Genomic DNA, 15,274 nt, shown 5'->3' on the forward strand with positions numbered 1-15,274 from the left:
CCGTCTGTCTCTCTACCTGTCCCATTACCTGTCCGCCTGTCTCTCTACCTGTCCGTCTCGCTCTCTCTACCTGTCCCTTTACCTGTCCGTCTGTCTCGCTATCTGCATCTCTGTCGCGCTACCTATGTCTGTCCGTCTCTCTCGCGCTACCTGTGTCTGTCCGTCTCTCTCGCGCTACCTGTGTCTGTCCGTCTCTCTCGCGCTACCTGTGTCTGTCCGTCTCTCTCGCGCTACCTGTGTCTGTCCGTCTCTCTCGCGCTACCTATGTCTGTCTGTCGCTACCTGTGTGTCTGTTTGGCGCTACATGTCTGTCTGTCTGGTGCTAACTGTGTGTCTGTCTGTCTGGCGCCAACTGTGTGTCTGTCTGTCTGGCGCTACCTGTGTGTCTGTCTGTCTGGCGCTACCTGTGTGTTTGTCTGTCTGGTGGTACCTGTGTGTCTGTCTGTCTGGCGCTACCTGTGTGTCTGTTTGTCTGGCGCTACCTGTGTGTCTGTCTGTCTGGCGCTACCTGTGTGTCTGTCTGTCTGGCGCTACCTGTGTGTCTGTCTGTCTGGCGCTACCTGTGTGTCTGTCTGTCTGGCGCTACCTGTCTGGCACTACCTGTGTCTGCCTGTCTGTCGCTACCTGTCTGTCTGTCTGGCGCTACCTGTCTGGCGTTACCTGTCTGGCGCTACCTGTGTCTGTCTGTCTGGCGCTACCTGTCTGGCACTACATGTGTTTGTCTGTCTGGCACTACCTATCAGTCTGTCTGTCGCTACATGTCTGTCTGTATGTCTGTCTGGCACTACCTGTGTCTGTCTGTCGCTACCTATCTGTCTGTCTGTCGCTACCTGTCTGTCTCTCTGTATGTGTGTGTGTGTGTGTCAGAAAGGTAAGTGTGTGTGGGGTTTCTGTTCCCTGGAAGGAATGTAAAATAATATTGCCCTAACAAAACATTCCTCAAGGATAGTCTCTCTCTCACACATACACGTTGATATTTCACCTTTCACCTCATTGCTGGTGTTCAGTACACGGCACTCCCCTGGCAGACACGCTGAACCGCAACGCAGAGGACACACACCTGGGCGATCAGATAGAAATATATCATGTAGAACAGATCCGTCAGTCCAGTTTATTAGGATTAGGCAATAGGGTTCGCTCTACTCCTTACATTTCTATCCGCGACGTTGTGAACGTTTCATCCTTCTGAACAGGACCCTGCAGTGTGTTCCTGTCAGCCGCTGACAGAGCACATCTTAAACCATTACAGATTGGCCAATAGTATTGGCCTGTCTGCCAGTCCTTGGCATGGCTCCAGGCTTTAGACTAGGCAGACGAAGGCACTGGATTTATGACCATTAATTCCCCAGGTGGGTTATTGAGTGTCTTTTAGAATCTTATTAAGTCCATCGGTAGGTAATGGATGAACAATGTTCTCAATGCTAAATATGATCTTGATGGTTTGGTGGAAACTCCCCCCTGAGAAAGAGCATGTTTCTGATAGCTTCATTTACAGGTTAGTCTAGGGTTGGAAAAGTAACTTTTAGTAACTTTCCCCAATTTCCCAGGTTCTCCCCATGGGCCCGGGTCAGAAGTAGTGGACATGGACCCGGGTCAGAAGTAGTGGACATGGACCCTGGTCAGGAGTAGTGGACATGGGCCCTGGTCAGAAGTAGTGGACATGGGCCCGGGTCAGGAGTAGTGAACATGGGCCCATGTCAGGAGTAGTGAACATGGACCCTGGTCAGGAGTAGTGGACATGGGTCCTGGTCAGGAGTAGTGAACATGGACCCTGGTCAGGAGTAGTGGACATGGGTCCTGGTCAGGAGTAGTGAACATGGACCCTGGTCAGGAGTAGTGAACATGGGCCCGGGTCAGGAGTAGTGGACATGGGCCCTGGACAGGAGTAGTGGACATGGGCCCTGGTCTGAAGTAGTGGACATGGGCCCTGGACAGGAGTAGTGGACATGGGCCCTGGACAGGAGTAGTGAACATGGACCCTGGTCAGGAGTAGTGGACATGGGCCCTGGTCAGGAGTAGTGGACATGGGCCCTGGTCAGGAGTAGTGGACATGGGCCCTGGTCAAAAGTAGTGAACATGGGCCCGGATCAGAAGTAGTGAACATGGGCCCATGTCAGGAGTAGTGGACATGGGACCTGGTCAGAAGTAGTGGACATGGGCCCTGGTCTGAAGTAGTGGACATGGGCCCTGGACAGGAGTAGTGGACATGGGCCCGGGTCAGAAGTAGTGGACATGGGCCCGGGTCAGAAGTAGTGGACATGGGCCCGGGTCAGAAGTAGTGGACATGGGCCCGGGTCAGAAGTAGTGGACATGGGCCCGGGTCAGAAGTAGTGGACATGGGCCCGGGTCAGAAGTAGTGAACATGGGCCCGGTTCAGAAGTAGTGAACATGGGCCCTGGTCAGGAGTAGTGGACATGTGCCCTGGTCAGGAGTACTGGACATGTGCCCTGGTCAGGAGTAGTGGACATGTTCCCTGGTCAGGAGTAGTGGACATGGGCCCTGGTCAGGAGTAGTGGACATGGGCCCTGGTCAGGAGTAGTGGACATGGGCCCTGGTCAGGAGTAGTGGACATGGGCCCTGGTCAGGAGTAGCGGACATGGGCCCTGGTCAGGAGTAGTGGACATGGGCCCTGGTCAGAAGTAGTGAACATGGGCCCTGGACAGAAGTAGTGAACATGGGCCCTGGACAGAAGTAGTGAACATGGACGCTGGTCAGGAGTAGTGAACATGGACCCTGGTCAGGAGTAGTGGACATGGGCCCTGGTCAAAGTAGTGAACATGGGCCCTGGACAGGAGTAGTGAACATGGGCCCTAGACAGAAGTAGTGAACATGGGCCCTGGACAGAAGTAGTGAACATGGGCTCTGGTCAAAGTAGTGAACATGGGCCCTGGACAGAAGTAGTAAACATGGGCCCTGGACAGAAGTAGTGAACATGGGCCCTGGACAGGAGTAGTGGACATGGGCCCTGGTCAGAAGTAGTGGACATGGGCCCTGGTCAGGAGTTTTTATTTTATTTTTTATTTTACCTTTATTTAACCAGGCAAGTCAGTTAAGAACAAATTCTTATTTTCAATGACGGCCTGGGAACAGTGGGTTAACTGCCTGTTCAGGGGCAGAACGACAGATTTGTACCTTGTCAGCTCGGGGGTTTGAACTCACAACCTTCCGGTTACTAGTCCAACGCTCTAACCACTAGGCTACCCTGCCACATGGGCCCTGGTCAGGAGTAGTGGACATGGGCCCTGGTCAGGAGTAGCGGACATGGGCCCTGGTCAGGAGTAGTGGACATGGGCCCTGGTCAGAAGTAGTGAACATGGGCCCTGGACAGAAGTAGTGAACATGGGCCCTGGACAGAAGTAGTGAACATGGACCCTGGTCAGGAGTAGTGGACAAGGGCCCTGGTCAAAGTAGTGAACATGGGCCCTGGTCAGAAGTAGTGAACATGGGCCCTGGACAGAAGTAGTGAACATGGGCCCTGGTCAAAGTAGTGAACATGGGCCCTGGACAGAAGTAGTGAACATGGGCCCTGGACAGAAGTAGTGAACATGGGCCCTGGACAGAAGTAGTGAACATGGACCCTGGTCAGGAGTAGTGAACATGGACCGTGGTCAGGAGTAGTGGACATGGGCCCTGGTCAAAGTAGTGAACATGGGCCCTGGTCAGAAGTAGTGAACATGGGCCCTGGACAGAAGTAGTGAACATGGGCCCTGGACAGAAGTAGTGAACATGGGCCCTGGACAGAAGTAGTAAACATGGGCCCTGGACAGAAGTAGTGAACATGGGCCCTGGACAGGAGTAGTGGACATGGGCCCTGGTCAGAAGTAGTGGACATGGACCCTGGTCTGAAGTAGTGGACATGGGCCCTGGACAGGAGTAGTGGACATGGGCCCTGGACAGAAGTAGTGAACATGGGCCCTGGACAGAAGTAGTGAACATGGGCCCTGGACAGGAGTAGTGGACATGGGCCCTGGTCAGAAGTAGTGGACATGGACCCTGGTCTGAAGTAGTGGACATGGGCCCTGGACAGGAGTAGTGGACATGGGCCCTGGTCAGGAGTAGTGGACATGGGCCCTGGTCAGGAGTAGCGGACATGGGCCCTGGTCAGGAGTAGTGGACATGGGCCCTGGTCAGAAGTAGTGAACATGGGCCCTGGACAGAAGTAGTGAACATGGGCCCTGGTCAAAGTAGTGAACATGGGCCCTGGACAGAAGTAGTGAACATGGACCCTGGTCAGGAGTAGTGAACATGGACCCTGGTCAGGAGTAGTGGACAAGGGCCCTGGTCAGGAGTAGTGGACATGGGCCCTGGTCAGAAGTAGTGAACATGGGCCCTGGACAGAAGTAGTGAACATGGGCCCTGGACAGAAGTAGTGAACATGGGCCCTGGACAGAAGTAGTGAACATGGACCCTGGTCAGGAGTAGTGAACATGGACCCTGGTCAGGAGTAGTGGACAAGGGCCCTGGTCAAAGTAGTGAACATGGGCCCTGGTCAGAAGTAGTGAACATGGGCCCTGGACAGAAGTAGTGAACATGGGCCCTGGTCAAAGTAGTGAACATGGGCCCTGGACAGAAGTAGTGAACATGGGCCCTGGACAGAAGTAGTGAACATGGGCCCTGGACAGAAGTAGTGAACATGGACCCTGGTCAGGAGTAGTGAACATGGACCGTGGTCAGGAGTAGTGGACATGGGCCCTGGTCAAAGTAGTGAACATGGGCCCTGGTCAGAAGTAGTGAACATGGGCCCTGGACAGAAGTAGTGAACATGGGCCCTGGACAGAAGTAGTGAACATGGGCCCTGGACAGAAGTAGTAAACATGGGCCCTGGACAGAAGTAGTGAACATGGGCCCTGGACAGGAGTAGTGGACATGGGCCCTGGTCAGAAGTAGTGGACATGGACCCTGGTCTGAAGTAGTGGACATGGGCCCTGGACAGGAGTAGTGGACATGGGCCCTGGACAGAAGTAGTGAACATGGGCCCTGGACAGAAGTAGTGAACATGGGCCCTGGACAGGAGTAGTGGACATGGGCCCTGGTCAGAAGTAGTGGACATGGACCCTGGTCTGAAGTAGTGGACATGGGCCCTGGACAGGAGTAGTGGACATGGGCCCTGGTCAGGAGTAGTGGACATGGGCCCTGGTCAGGAGTAGCGGACATGGGCCCTGGTCAGGAGTAGTGGACATGGGCCCTGGTCAGAAGTAGTGAACATGGGCCCTGGACAGAAGTAGTGAACATGGGCCCTGGTCAAAGTAGTGAACATGGGCCCTGGACAGAAGTAGTGAACATGGACCCTGGTCAGGAGTAGTGAACATGGACCCTGGTCAGGAGTAGTGGACAAGGGCCCTGGTCAAAGTAGTGAACATGGGCCCTGGTCAGAAGTAGTGAACATGGGCCCTGGACAGAAGTAGTGAACATGGGCCCTGGACAGAAGTAGTGAACATGGGCCCTGGTCAAAGTAGTGAACATGGGCCCTGGACAGAAGTAGTGAACATGGGCCCTGGACAGAAGTAGTGAACATGGGCCCTGGACAGAAGTATTGAACATGGACCCTGGTCAGGAGTAGTGAACATGGACCGTGGTCAGGAGTAGTGGACATGGGCCCTGGTCAAAGTAGTGAACATGGGCCCTGGTCAGAAGTAGTGAACATGGGCCCTGGACAGAAGTAGTGAACATGGGCCCTGGACAGAAGTAGTGAACATGGGCCCTGGACAGAAGTAGTAAACATGGGCCCTGGACAGAAGTAGTGAACATGGGCCCTGGACAGGAGTAGTGGACATGGGCCCTGGTCAGAAGTAGTGGACATGGACCCTGGTCTGAAGTAGTGGACATGGGCCCTGGACAGGAGTAGTGGACATGGGCCCTGGTCAGAAGTAGTGAACATGGGCCCTGGTCAGGAGTAGTGGACAAGGGCCCTGGTCAAAGTAGTGAACATGGGCCCTGGTCAGAAGTAGTGAACATGGGCTCTGGACAGAAGTAGTGAACATGGGCCCTGGACAGAAGTAGTGAACATGGGCACTGGTCAAAGTAGTGAACATGGGCCCTGGACAGAAGTAGTGAACATGGGCCCTGGACAGAAGTAGTGAACATGGGCCCTGGACAGAAGTAGTGAACATGGGCCCTGGACAGAAGTGGTAAACATGGGCCCTGGACAGAAGTAGTGAACATGGGCCCTGGACAGAAGTAGTGAACATGGACCCTGGTCAGGAGTAGTGAACATGGACCGTGGTCAGGAGTAGTGGACATGGGCCCTGGTCAAAGTAGTGAACATGGGCCCTGGTCAGAAGTAGTGAACATGGGCCCTGGACAGAAGTAGTGAACATGGGCCCTGGACAGAAGTAGTGAACATGGGCCCTGGACAGAAGTAGTAAACATGGGCCCTGGACAGAAGTAGTGAACATGGGCCCTGGACAGGAGTAGTGGACATGGGCCCTGGTCAGAAGTAGTGGACATGGACCCTGGTCTGAAGTAGTGGACATGGGCCCTGGACAGGAGTAGTGGACATGGGCCCTGGTCAGAAGTAGTGAACATGGGCCCTGGTCAGGAGTAGTGGACATGGGCCCTGGTCAGGAGTAGTGGACATGGGCCCTGGTCAGAAGTAGTGAACATGGGCCCTGGTCAGGAGTAGTGGACATGGGCCCGGGTCAGGAGTAGTGGACATGGGCCCTGGTCAGGAGTAGTGGACATGGGCCCTGGTCAGGAGTAGTGGACATGGGCCCTGGTCAGGAGTAGTGGACATGGGCCCGGGTCAGGAGTAGTGGACATGGGCCCTGGACAGGAGTAGTGGACATGGGCCCGGGTCAGGAGTAGTGGACATGGGCCCTGGACAGGAGTAGCGGACATGGGCCCGGGTCAGGAGTAGTGGACATGGGCCCTGGACAGAAGTAGTGGACATGGGCCCTGGACAGGAGTAGTGGACATGGGCCCTGGTCAGGAGTAGTGGACATGGGCCCTGGACAGGAGTAGTGGACATGGGCCCGGGTCAGGAGTAGTGGACATGGGCCCTGGTCAGAAGTAGTGAACATGGGCCCTGGTCAGGAGTAGTGAACATGGGCCCTGGACAGGAGTAGTGAACATGGACCCTGGTCAGGAGTAGTGGACATGGGCCCTGGTCAGGAGTAGTGGACATGGGCCCTGGACAGGAGTAGTGGACATGGGCCCTGGACAGGAGTAGTGGACATGGACCCTGGTCAGGAGTAGTGGACATGGGCCCTGGTCAGAAGTAGTGGACATGGGCCCTGGTCAGGAGTAGTGGACATGGGCCCTGGACAGGAGTAGTGGACATGGGCCCTGGACAGGAGTAGTGGACATGGGCCCTGGTCAGGAGTAGTGGACATGGGCCCTGGTCAGGAGTAGTGGACATGGACCCTGGTCAGGAGTAGTGGACATGGGCCCGGGTCAGGAGTAGTGGACATGGGCCCTGGTCAGGAGTAGTGGACATGGGCCCGGGTCAGGAGTAGTGGACATGGGCCCTGGACAGGAGTAGTGGACATGGACCCGGGTCAGGAGTAGTGGACATGGGCCCTGGTCAGGAGTAGTGGACATGGACCCTGGTCAGGAGTAGTGGACATGGGCCCGGGTCAGGAGTAGTGGACATGGGCCCTGGACAGGAGTAGTGGACATGGGCCCGGGTCAGGAGTAGTGGACATGGACCCTGGTCAGGAGTAGTGGACATGGGCCCGGGTCAGGAGTAGTGGACATGGACCCTGGTCAGGAGTAGTGGACATGGGCCCGGGTCAGGAGTAGTGGACATGGGCCCTGGACAGGAGTAGTGGACATGGGCCCGGGTCAGGAGTAGTGGACATGGACCCAGGTCAGGAGTAGTGGACATGGGCCCTGGTCAGGAGTAGTGGACATGGACCCTGGTCAGGAGTAGTGGACATGGGCCCGGGTCAGGAGTAGTGGACATGGGCCCTGGACAGGAGTAGTGGACATGGGCCCGGGTCAGGAGTAGTGGACATGGACCCGGGTCAGGAGTAGTGGACATGGGCCCTGGTCAGGAGTAGTGGACATGGACCCTGGTCAGGAGTAGTGGACATGGGCCCTGGTCAGGAGTAGTGGACATGGGCCCTGGACAGGAGTAGTGGACATGGGCCCTGGTCAGGAGTAGTGGACATGGGCCCTGGACAGGAGTAGTGGACATGGACCCTGGTCAGGAGTAGTGGACATGGGCCCTGGTCAGGAGTAGTGGACATGGACCCTGGTCAGGAGTAGTGGACATGGGCCCGGGTCAGGAGTAGTGGACATGGGCCCTGGTCAGGAGTAGTGGACATGGGCCCTGGTCAGGAGTAGTGGACATGGGCCCTGGTCAGGAGTAGTGGACATGGGCCCGGGTCAGGAGTAGTGGACATGGGCCCGGGTCAGGAGTAGTGGACATGGGCCCTGGTCTGAAGTAGTGGACAAGGACCCTGGTCAGGAGTAGTGGACATGGGCCCTGGTCTGAAGTAGTGGACATGGGCCCTGGTCTGAAGTAGTGGACATGGGCCCTGGTCAGGAGTAGTGGACATGGACCCTGGTCAGGAGTAGTGGACATGGGCCCGGGTCAGGAGTAGTGGACATGGGCCCGGGTCAGGAGTAGTGGACATGGGCTGTCTGTTCTAACGGGTTGTTGGTTCTACTCAGTCTAATTCAACCATAATGACGGACTACTGGTGTTTAATTAAAGAGTGCCTCCCGTTTCACCTCAGGGTGACAGGGTCAGGAGAGGACCTGAGTGGAACCACTGGCGTGTGACAGGAAGACAAAGGTTTTACTGCCAGACAGCGTAATTAAACTTCTCTGTTGTTCATTGTAAGCTCATTTACTTGTGTGGCTGCCAGCCAAATAGCACTTCCGTTGTCAACTGATGAAAATGAAGCTATTTTCTGCCAAAACTATAGTTGCAAGTCCCTGATGTAATGATATTTTAAGAAAATACACAAACGCTGAGGACTAAAAGTCAATAGGGAATTAACGATCAATGGTAATAGTTGTTTTTCAGTTCAACATCTGTTCAGAATCTTTGTAGGGGTTTCAGTCCTGGACTTATAGCTAGCTACATGTGGCAAGTTCTCATTGGTCCAAATGGACTATTCATTGAGCCTGAAACAGGATACTTGTTATTTGACCATTGGCCCAATTTTACTGCTATGAATTCTAAATTGGTCAACCACAGGCTACGGGTTGGGTTATAAATTACATCTTGTCTCTTTGCTCTGTGGAGAATCACTGATGACAGGGAAGAATGAACATCTACCATTTACTTCCTACCATAACAACTATATTTGTTCTATTTGAATAAACCTGTTTCTCCCCTTGATTTGCTTTGGGGTTGAAGAGTAACGTCAACTGCTAACACTGATCACTTTTATATTGAAAGACAATGCGACCCCAGTCAATACACAGCTGGAATCACTTGCTCCTGCTTTCTCCCGTTGTGCTATTTACAAACATGTGACTGGCTCAACTGTTCTGGGGAACTACGGTAAGCTTCATGATGTAAAATAATGTGACAGGTGAAATGAAGAACGCAGTCCACTTTATCGCCTAACATATTGCAATAGTTGACTGCAGGTATTTACTTCAAAAGTAGCCAAAAAAAATAAAATGTATTGAAAAACTTCAAAGAAATTGTTTCAATGCTATTGACTGTATTGAAAAAACATCCCGTGGCTACCCCAGTATACGGTATACTGCCCATCCTCTGTCACTCCTATTCTCTCCTCCACCCATCCTCTGTCACTCCTATTCTCTCCTCCACCCATCCTCTGTCACTCCTATTCTCTCCTCCACCCATCCTCTGTCACTCCTTTTCTCTCCTCCACCCATCCTCTGTCACTCCTATTCTCTCCTCCACCCATCCTCTCACTCTTTTTCTCTCCTCCACCCATCCTCTGTCACTACTATTCTCTCCTCCACCCATCCTCTGTCACTCCTATTCTCTCCTCCACCTATCCTCTGTCACTCCTATTCTCTCCTCCACCCATCCTCTGTCACTCCTTTTCTCTCCTCCACCCATCCTCTGTCACTCCTATTCTCTCCTCCACCCATCCTCTCACTCTTTTTCTCTCCTCCACCCATCCTCTGTCACTACTATTCTCTCCTCCACCCATCCTCTGTCACTCCTATTCTCTCCTCCACCCATCCTCTGTCACTCCTATTCTCTCCTCCACCCATCCTCTGTCACTCTTTTTCTCTCCTCCACCCATCCTCTGTCACTCCTATTCTCTCCTCCACCCATCCTCTGTCACTCCTATTCTTTCCACTGCCAGTCCTATTCTCTCCTCTACCCATCCTCTGTCACTCCTATTCTGTCCTCCACCCATCCTGTCACTCCTATTCTCTCCTCCACCCATCCTCTGTCACTCCTATTCTCTCCACTGCCACTCCTATTCTCTCCTCTACCCATCCTCTGTCACTCCTATTCTGTCCTCCACCCATCCTCTGTCACTCCTATTCTCTCCTCCACCCATCCTCTGTCACTCCTATTCTCTCCTCCACCCATCCTCTGTCACTCCTATTCTCTCCTCCACTCATCCTCTGTCACTCCTATTCTCTCCTCCACCCATCCTCTGTCACTCCTATTCTCTCCTCTACCCGTCCTCTGTCACTCCTATTCTCTCCTCTGATCATCATGTCCTTCTGTTATCACCCCATCCTTTTCTTCTACTCCTCCTCTCCTCTCCTCTCCTCTCCTCTCCTCTCCTCTCCTCTCCTCTCCTCTCCTCTCCTCTCCTCTCCTCTCCTCTCCCTCTGGTGGTATAGTACCTGTAGAAAGATATCTCAAGAGGTCTCTCTGTAGTCCTCTGAGTGACAGAACTCTTCCTCATACCTCCACCCTCCCTTCGTCCCTCCTCCACCTCTCCGTACCTGTTGAAAGCTCTCTCTCAGGTGACTCTGGTCCTCTGGGTGACAGAACTCCAGGATGTCTTTCCCCAACAGATCCTACACGAGACAATGACACAATAAATACACACAAATTAATACAACTACACACTTCAGGTCAATTTCAAATCATGAAATACAAGTTCAATATATTAATTTTGAAACTTTGTCAAATTCCTGGACAAAAAAAAATGTTTACAATGGAGATTCTTTATTGACAATGCCTTTTAGTCCAGGACTAGGCTTCCTCTGCCTGAGTTAGGACAACAGGCCATACAGATCATACATCATTCAGACCCTTGGACTTGAGTCAATGGCCTTTCTCAATTCATCTTTCTTCCATTCCTTGCATCCGATCTCCCAGGCTCTTTCTCATTGCAGAAAAAGGTCTAAGGGGAGGGACCTTGGACCTTCTCCTCCAATACGGTTGAGAAGGAGCTGAGGAGATTGAGGGCAGAGGAATTGAGATCGAGCCAGTGATACATCTTTAAATCATTCTTCCTGCCATGGAGTGGTGTGCGGCCCAAGTGGCACCCTATTCCTTGGCCTGTTAGTGCACTACTTTTGACCAGGACTCATAGGGCACTGGACAAAAGTAGTGCATGATGTAAGGAATAGGGTGCCATTTTGGGGGGGGGGGGGGGGTCTCCTATAAACAAATAAATCACATTTTATTGGTCACATACACATGGTTAGCAGATGTTAATGCGAGTGTAACGAAATGCTTGTAGCGAAATGCAAACATCCTACAATCATACACAATTATACATTAACAAGGGAAATCAATCACAAAACAAACTCCCATCCTGCCAAGTGATCACTTTCTCATCCTAATCGGCCCACTTTCACTAATCTGTTTCTGTAGTGTGAACGGTGTGGAAAGGAGAGGGGTGGACTGCGAGAGAACGCTATTTGACCAAAATTCCCAGACCTTCCTGAAATCCCAGCTGTAAATGACCGGGAATCAGGATGGATTAACCAGGAAAATCGGGGTACGTTGAGAAAGTTATTAGAATTTTTCCAACTCTAAATGTTTAATGGATTGATCGATCGGTCAACAGTCTGTCAGGTTTAAAACGTTGGTCTGTATTCTGGTGTAGGTTCAATTCAAGCGCTTGGGAAAAACACTGTGTAAATGCTTTCTTTACACTGTAGCTCTATACAGTACAGACTCTACAGTCTCTACCAGCATCTGACCTGTTGAGAGTCAGGCTGGGAAAATGGACAACACTTCAATCTTAAGATATTGAAGCTTTAAATAACTTACAATAACTTAAGACAGTTGTCTGTATATATATATACACACTTGTAAGTCATCATCTTTAAGAGCTGCAGTTGGATTGTCATCTAAAAAGGCCTTACTGTAACTTACAGTGCCTTGCGAAAGTATTCGGCCCCCTTGAACTTTGCGACCTTTTGCCACATTTCAGGCTTCAAACATAAAGATATAAAACTGTATTTTTTTGTGAAGAATCAACAACAAGTGGGACACAATCATGAAGTGGAACGACATTTATTGGATATTTCAAACTTTTTTAACAAATCAAAAACTGAAAAATTGGGCGTGCAAAATTATTCAGCCCCCTTAAGTTAATACTTTGTAGCGCCACCTTTTGCTGCGATTACAGCTGTAAGTCGCTTGGGGTATGTCTCTATCAGTTTTGCACATCGAGAGACTGACATTTTTTCCCATTCCTCCTTGCAAAACAGCTCGAGCTCAGTGAGGTTGGATGGAGAGCATTTGTGAACAGCAGTTTTCAGTTCTTTCCACAGATTCTCGATTGGATTCAGGTCTGGACTTTGACTTGGCCATTCTAACACCTGGATATGTATATTTTTGAACCATTCCATTGTAGATTTTGCTTTATGTTTTGGATCATTGTCTTGTTGGTTGACAAATCTCCGTCCCAGTCTCAGGTCTTTTGCAGACTCCATCAGGTTTTCTTCCAGAATGGTCCTGTATTTGGCTCCATCCATCTTCCCATCAATTTTAACCATCTTCCCTGTCCCTGCTGAAGAAAAGCAGGCCCAAACCATGATGCTGCCACCACCATGTTTGACAGTGGGGATGGTGTGTTCAGAGTGATGAGCTGTGTTGCTTTTACGCCAAAAAGTTCAATTTTGGTTTCATCTGACCAGAGCACCTTCTTCCACATGTTTGGTGTGTCTCCCAGGTGGCTTGTGGCAAACTTTAAACAACACTTTTTATGGATATCTTTAAGAAATGGCTTTCTTCTTGCCACTCTTCCATAACGGCCAGATTTGTGCAATATACGACTGATTGTTGTCCTATGGACAGAGTCTCCCACCTCAGCTGTAGATCTCTGCAGTTCATCCAGAGTGATCATGGGCCTCTTGGCTGCATCTCTGATCAGTCTTCTCCTTGTATGAGCTGAAAGTTTAGAGGGACGGCCAGGTCTTGGTAGATTTGCAGTGGTCTGATACTCCTTCCATTTCAATATTATCGCTTGCACAGTGCTCCTTGGGATGTTTAAAGCTTGGGAAATCTTTTTGTATCCAAATCCGGCTTTAAACTTCTTCACAACAGTATCTCGGACCTGCCTGGTGTGTTCCTTGTTCTTCATGATGCTCTCTGCGCTTTTAACGGACCTCTGAGACTATCACAGTGCAGGTGCATTTATACGGAGACTTGACTACACACAGGTGGATTGTATTTATCATCATTAGTCATTTAGGTCAACATTGGATCATTCAGAGATCCTCACTGAACTTCTGGAGAGAGTTTGCTGCACTGAAAGTAAAGGGGCTGAATAATTTAGCAATTTTTCAGTTTTTGATTTGTTAAAAAAGTTTGAAATATCCAATAAATGTCGTTCCACTTCATGATTGTGTGCCACGTGTTGTTGATTCTTCACAAAAAAATACAGTTTTATATCTTTATGTTTGAAGCCTGAAATGAGGCAAAAGGTCGCAAAGTTCAAGGGGGCCGAATACTTTCGCAAGGCACCTATTAACAGGTCTACTGACCACAGACATGTTCCTCTTGATAAAATAACAGAATGCTTTGATGTGACCTCGCAGACCGTTTCAGGTAAACAGGCTGTTTTGCAACATTATCTCAACATTTGTGATGAGTGGGCATGGAATTAGTGGCTCCAGTTCACCACAGGGGTTCTATTGTGAACTCTGACGAGTGGCATCACAGGCTGTTCCGGTTACAATTTTTTAAATGTTTCGCATCATCGTGCTCTACTAAATGTGACCCTGATTGTGATAAGTAGGGGGAGGAACCAACCTGAGGCTGGTATCCAATCACGTTGATGCACCGCGGGTCCACGAAAGTGATGATGCCGTCGGAGTTGTGGCGCGACAGGAACTCCGTGGGAACCGTCAGGCCGTTCATATCCATGGAAACGGGAGAACTGGTCACCTAGGAGATGAGAGGGGTTAGTTAGATATATGTGAGAGAGATTAAAGGATGAAGGGACCAGAGAGTTAGTTAGATATATGTGAGAGAGATTAAAGGATGAAGGGACCAGAGAGTTAGATATATGTGAGAGAGATTAAAGGATGAAGGGACCAGAGAGTTAGTTAGATATATGTGAGAGAGATTAAAGGATGAAGGGACCAGAGAGTTAGATATATGTGAGAGAGATTAAAGGATGAAGGGACCAGAGAGTTAGATATATGTGAGAGAGATTAAAGGATGAAGGGACCAGAGAGTTAGATATATGTGAGAGAGATTAAAGGATGAAGGGACCAGAGAGTTAGTTAGATATATGTGAGAGAGATTAAAGGATGAAGGGACCAGAGAGTTAGATATATGTGAGAGAAATTAAAGGATGAAGGGACCAGAGAGTTAGATATATGTGAGAGAAATGAAAGGATGAAGGGACCAGAGAGTTAGATATATGTGAGAGAGATTAAAGGATGTAGGGACCGGAGAGTTAGATATACAGTGGGGCAAAAAAGTATTTAGTCAGCCACCAATTGTGCAAGTTCTCCCACTTAAAAAGATGAGAGGCCTGTAATTTTCATCATAGGTACACTTCAACTATGACAGACAAAATGAGAAACAAAAATCCAGAAAATCACATTGTAGGATTTTTAATGAATTTATTTGCAAATTATGGTGGAAAATAAGTATTTGGGAGGATGGGAAGAGGTCTTCAGTGCTCGTTCCACTTGTCTGCTCCATTACTGTAATCCTCCAATACTGATGCTCCCTGACAACCCCGTGCTCTCAGGTCACACCTTCTCATGCACCGACCCAACCAGAGCGTGTACACACACACACACACACACACACACACACACACACACACACACACACACACACACACACACGATGGTACCTGCAGTCTTCCGATGGCTACAAGGCAGTATTTACTGGTCTGTCCTGCCTCTGTGTCTTCTTCTGGTATGGTCATACCTGACAGAGAGAAAGGAGAGAAAA

The 15,274-nt window shown here is 50.5% G+C and overlaps 1 protein-coding gene across 9 annotated transcripts in view; it reads right to left on the reverse strand.

Annotated features, from left to right (window-relative positions):
• The window catches only part of LOC110506172 (aryl hydrocarbon receptor nuclear translocator 2), a 142,549-nt gene that overhangs the window by 84,023 nt on the left and 43,252 nt on the right, over positions 1 to 15,274 (reverse strand). For all 9 annotated transcript variants that reach the window (XM_090222863.1, XM_090222861.1, XM_090222862.1 and 6 more), the window contains 3 exons: positions 15,174 to 15,250; positions 14,114 to 14,248; positions 10,843 to 10,917 (listed from right to left, as the gene is read on the reverse strand). In XM_090222863.1, the coding sequence (XP_090078989.1) occupies positions 10,843 to 10,917; positions 14,114 to 14,248; positions 15,174 to 15,250 (287 nt within the window). The remainder of the gene's footprint in view (positions 1 to 10,842; positions 10,918 to 14,113; positions 14,249 to 15,173; positions 15,251 to 15,274) is intronic.

The sequence above is a fragment of the Oncorhynchus mykiss genome, chromosome 26 (assembly GCF_057628025.1).
Source record: "Oncorhynchus mykiss isolate SJ-2025 chromosome 26, ASM5762802v1, whole genome shotgun sequence".
NCBI classification, from domain to species: domain Eukaryota; kingdom Metazoa; phylum Chordata; class Actinopteri; order Salmoniformes; family Salmonidae; genus Oncorhynchus; species Oncorhynchus mykiss.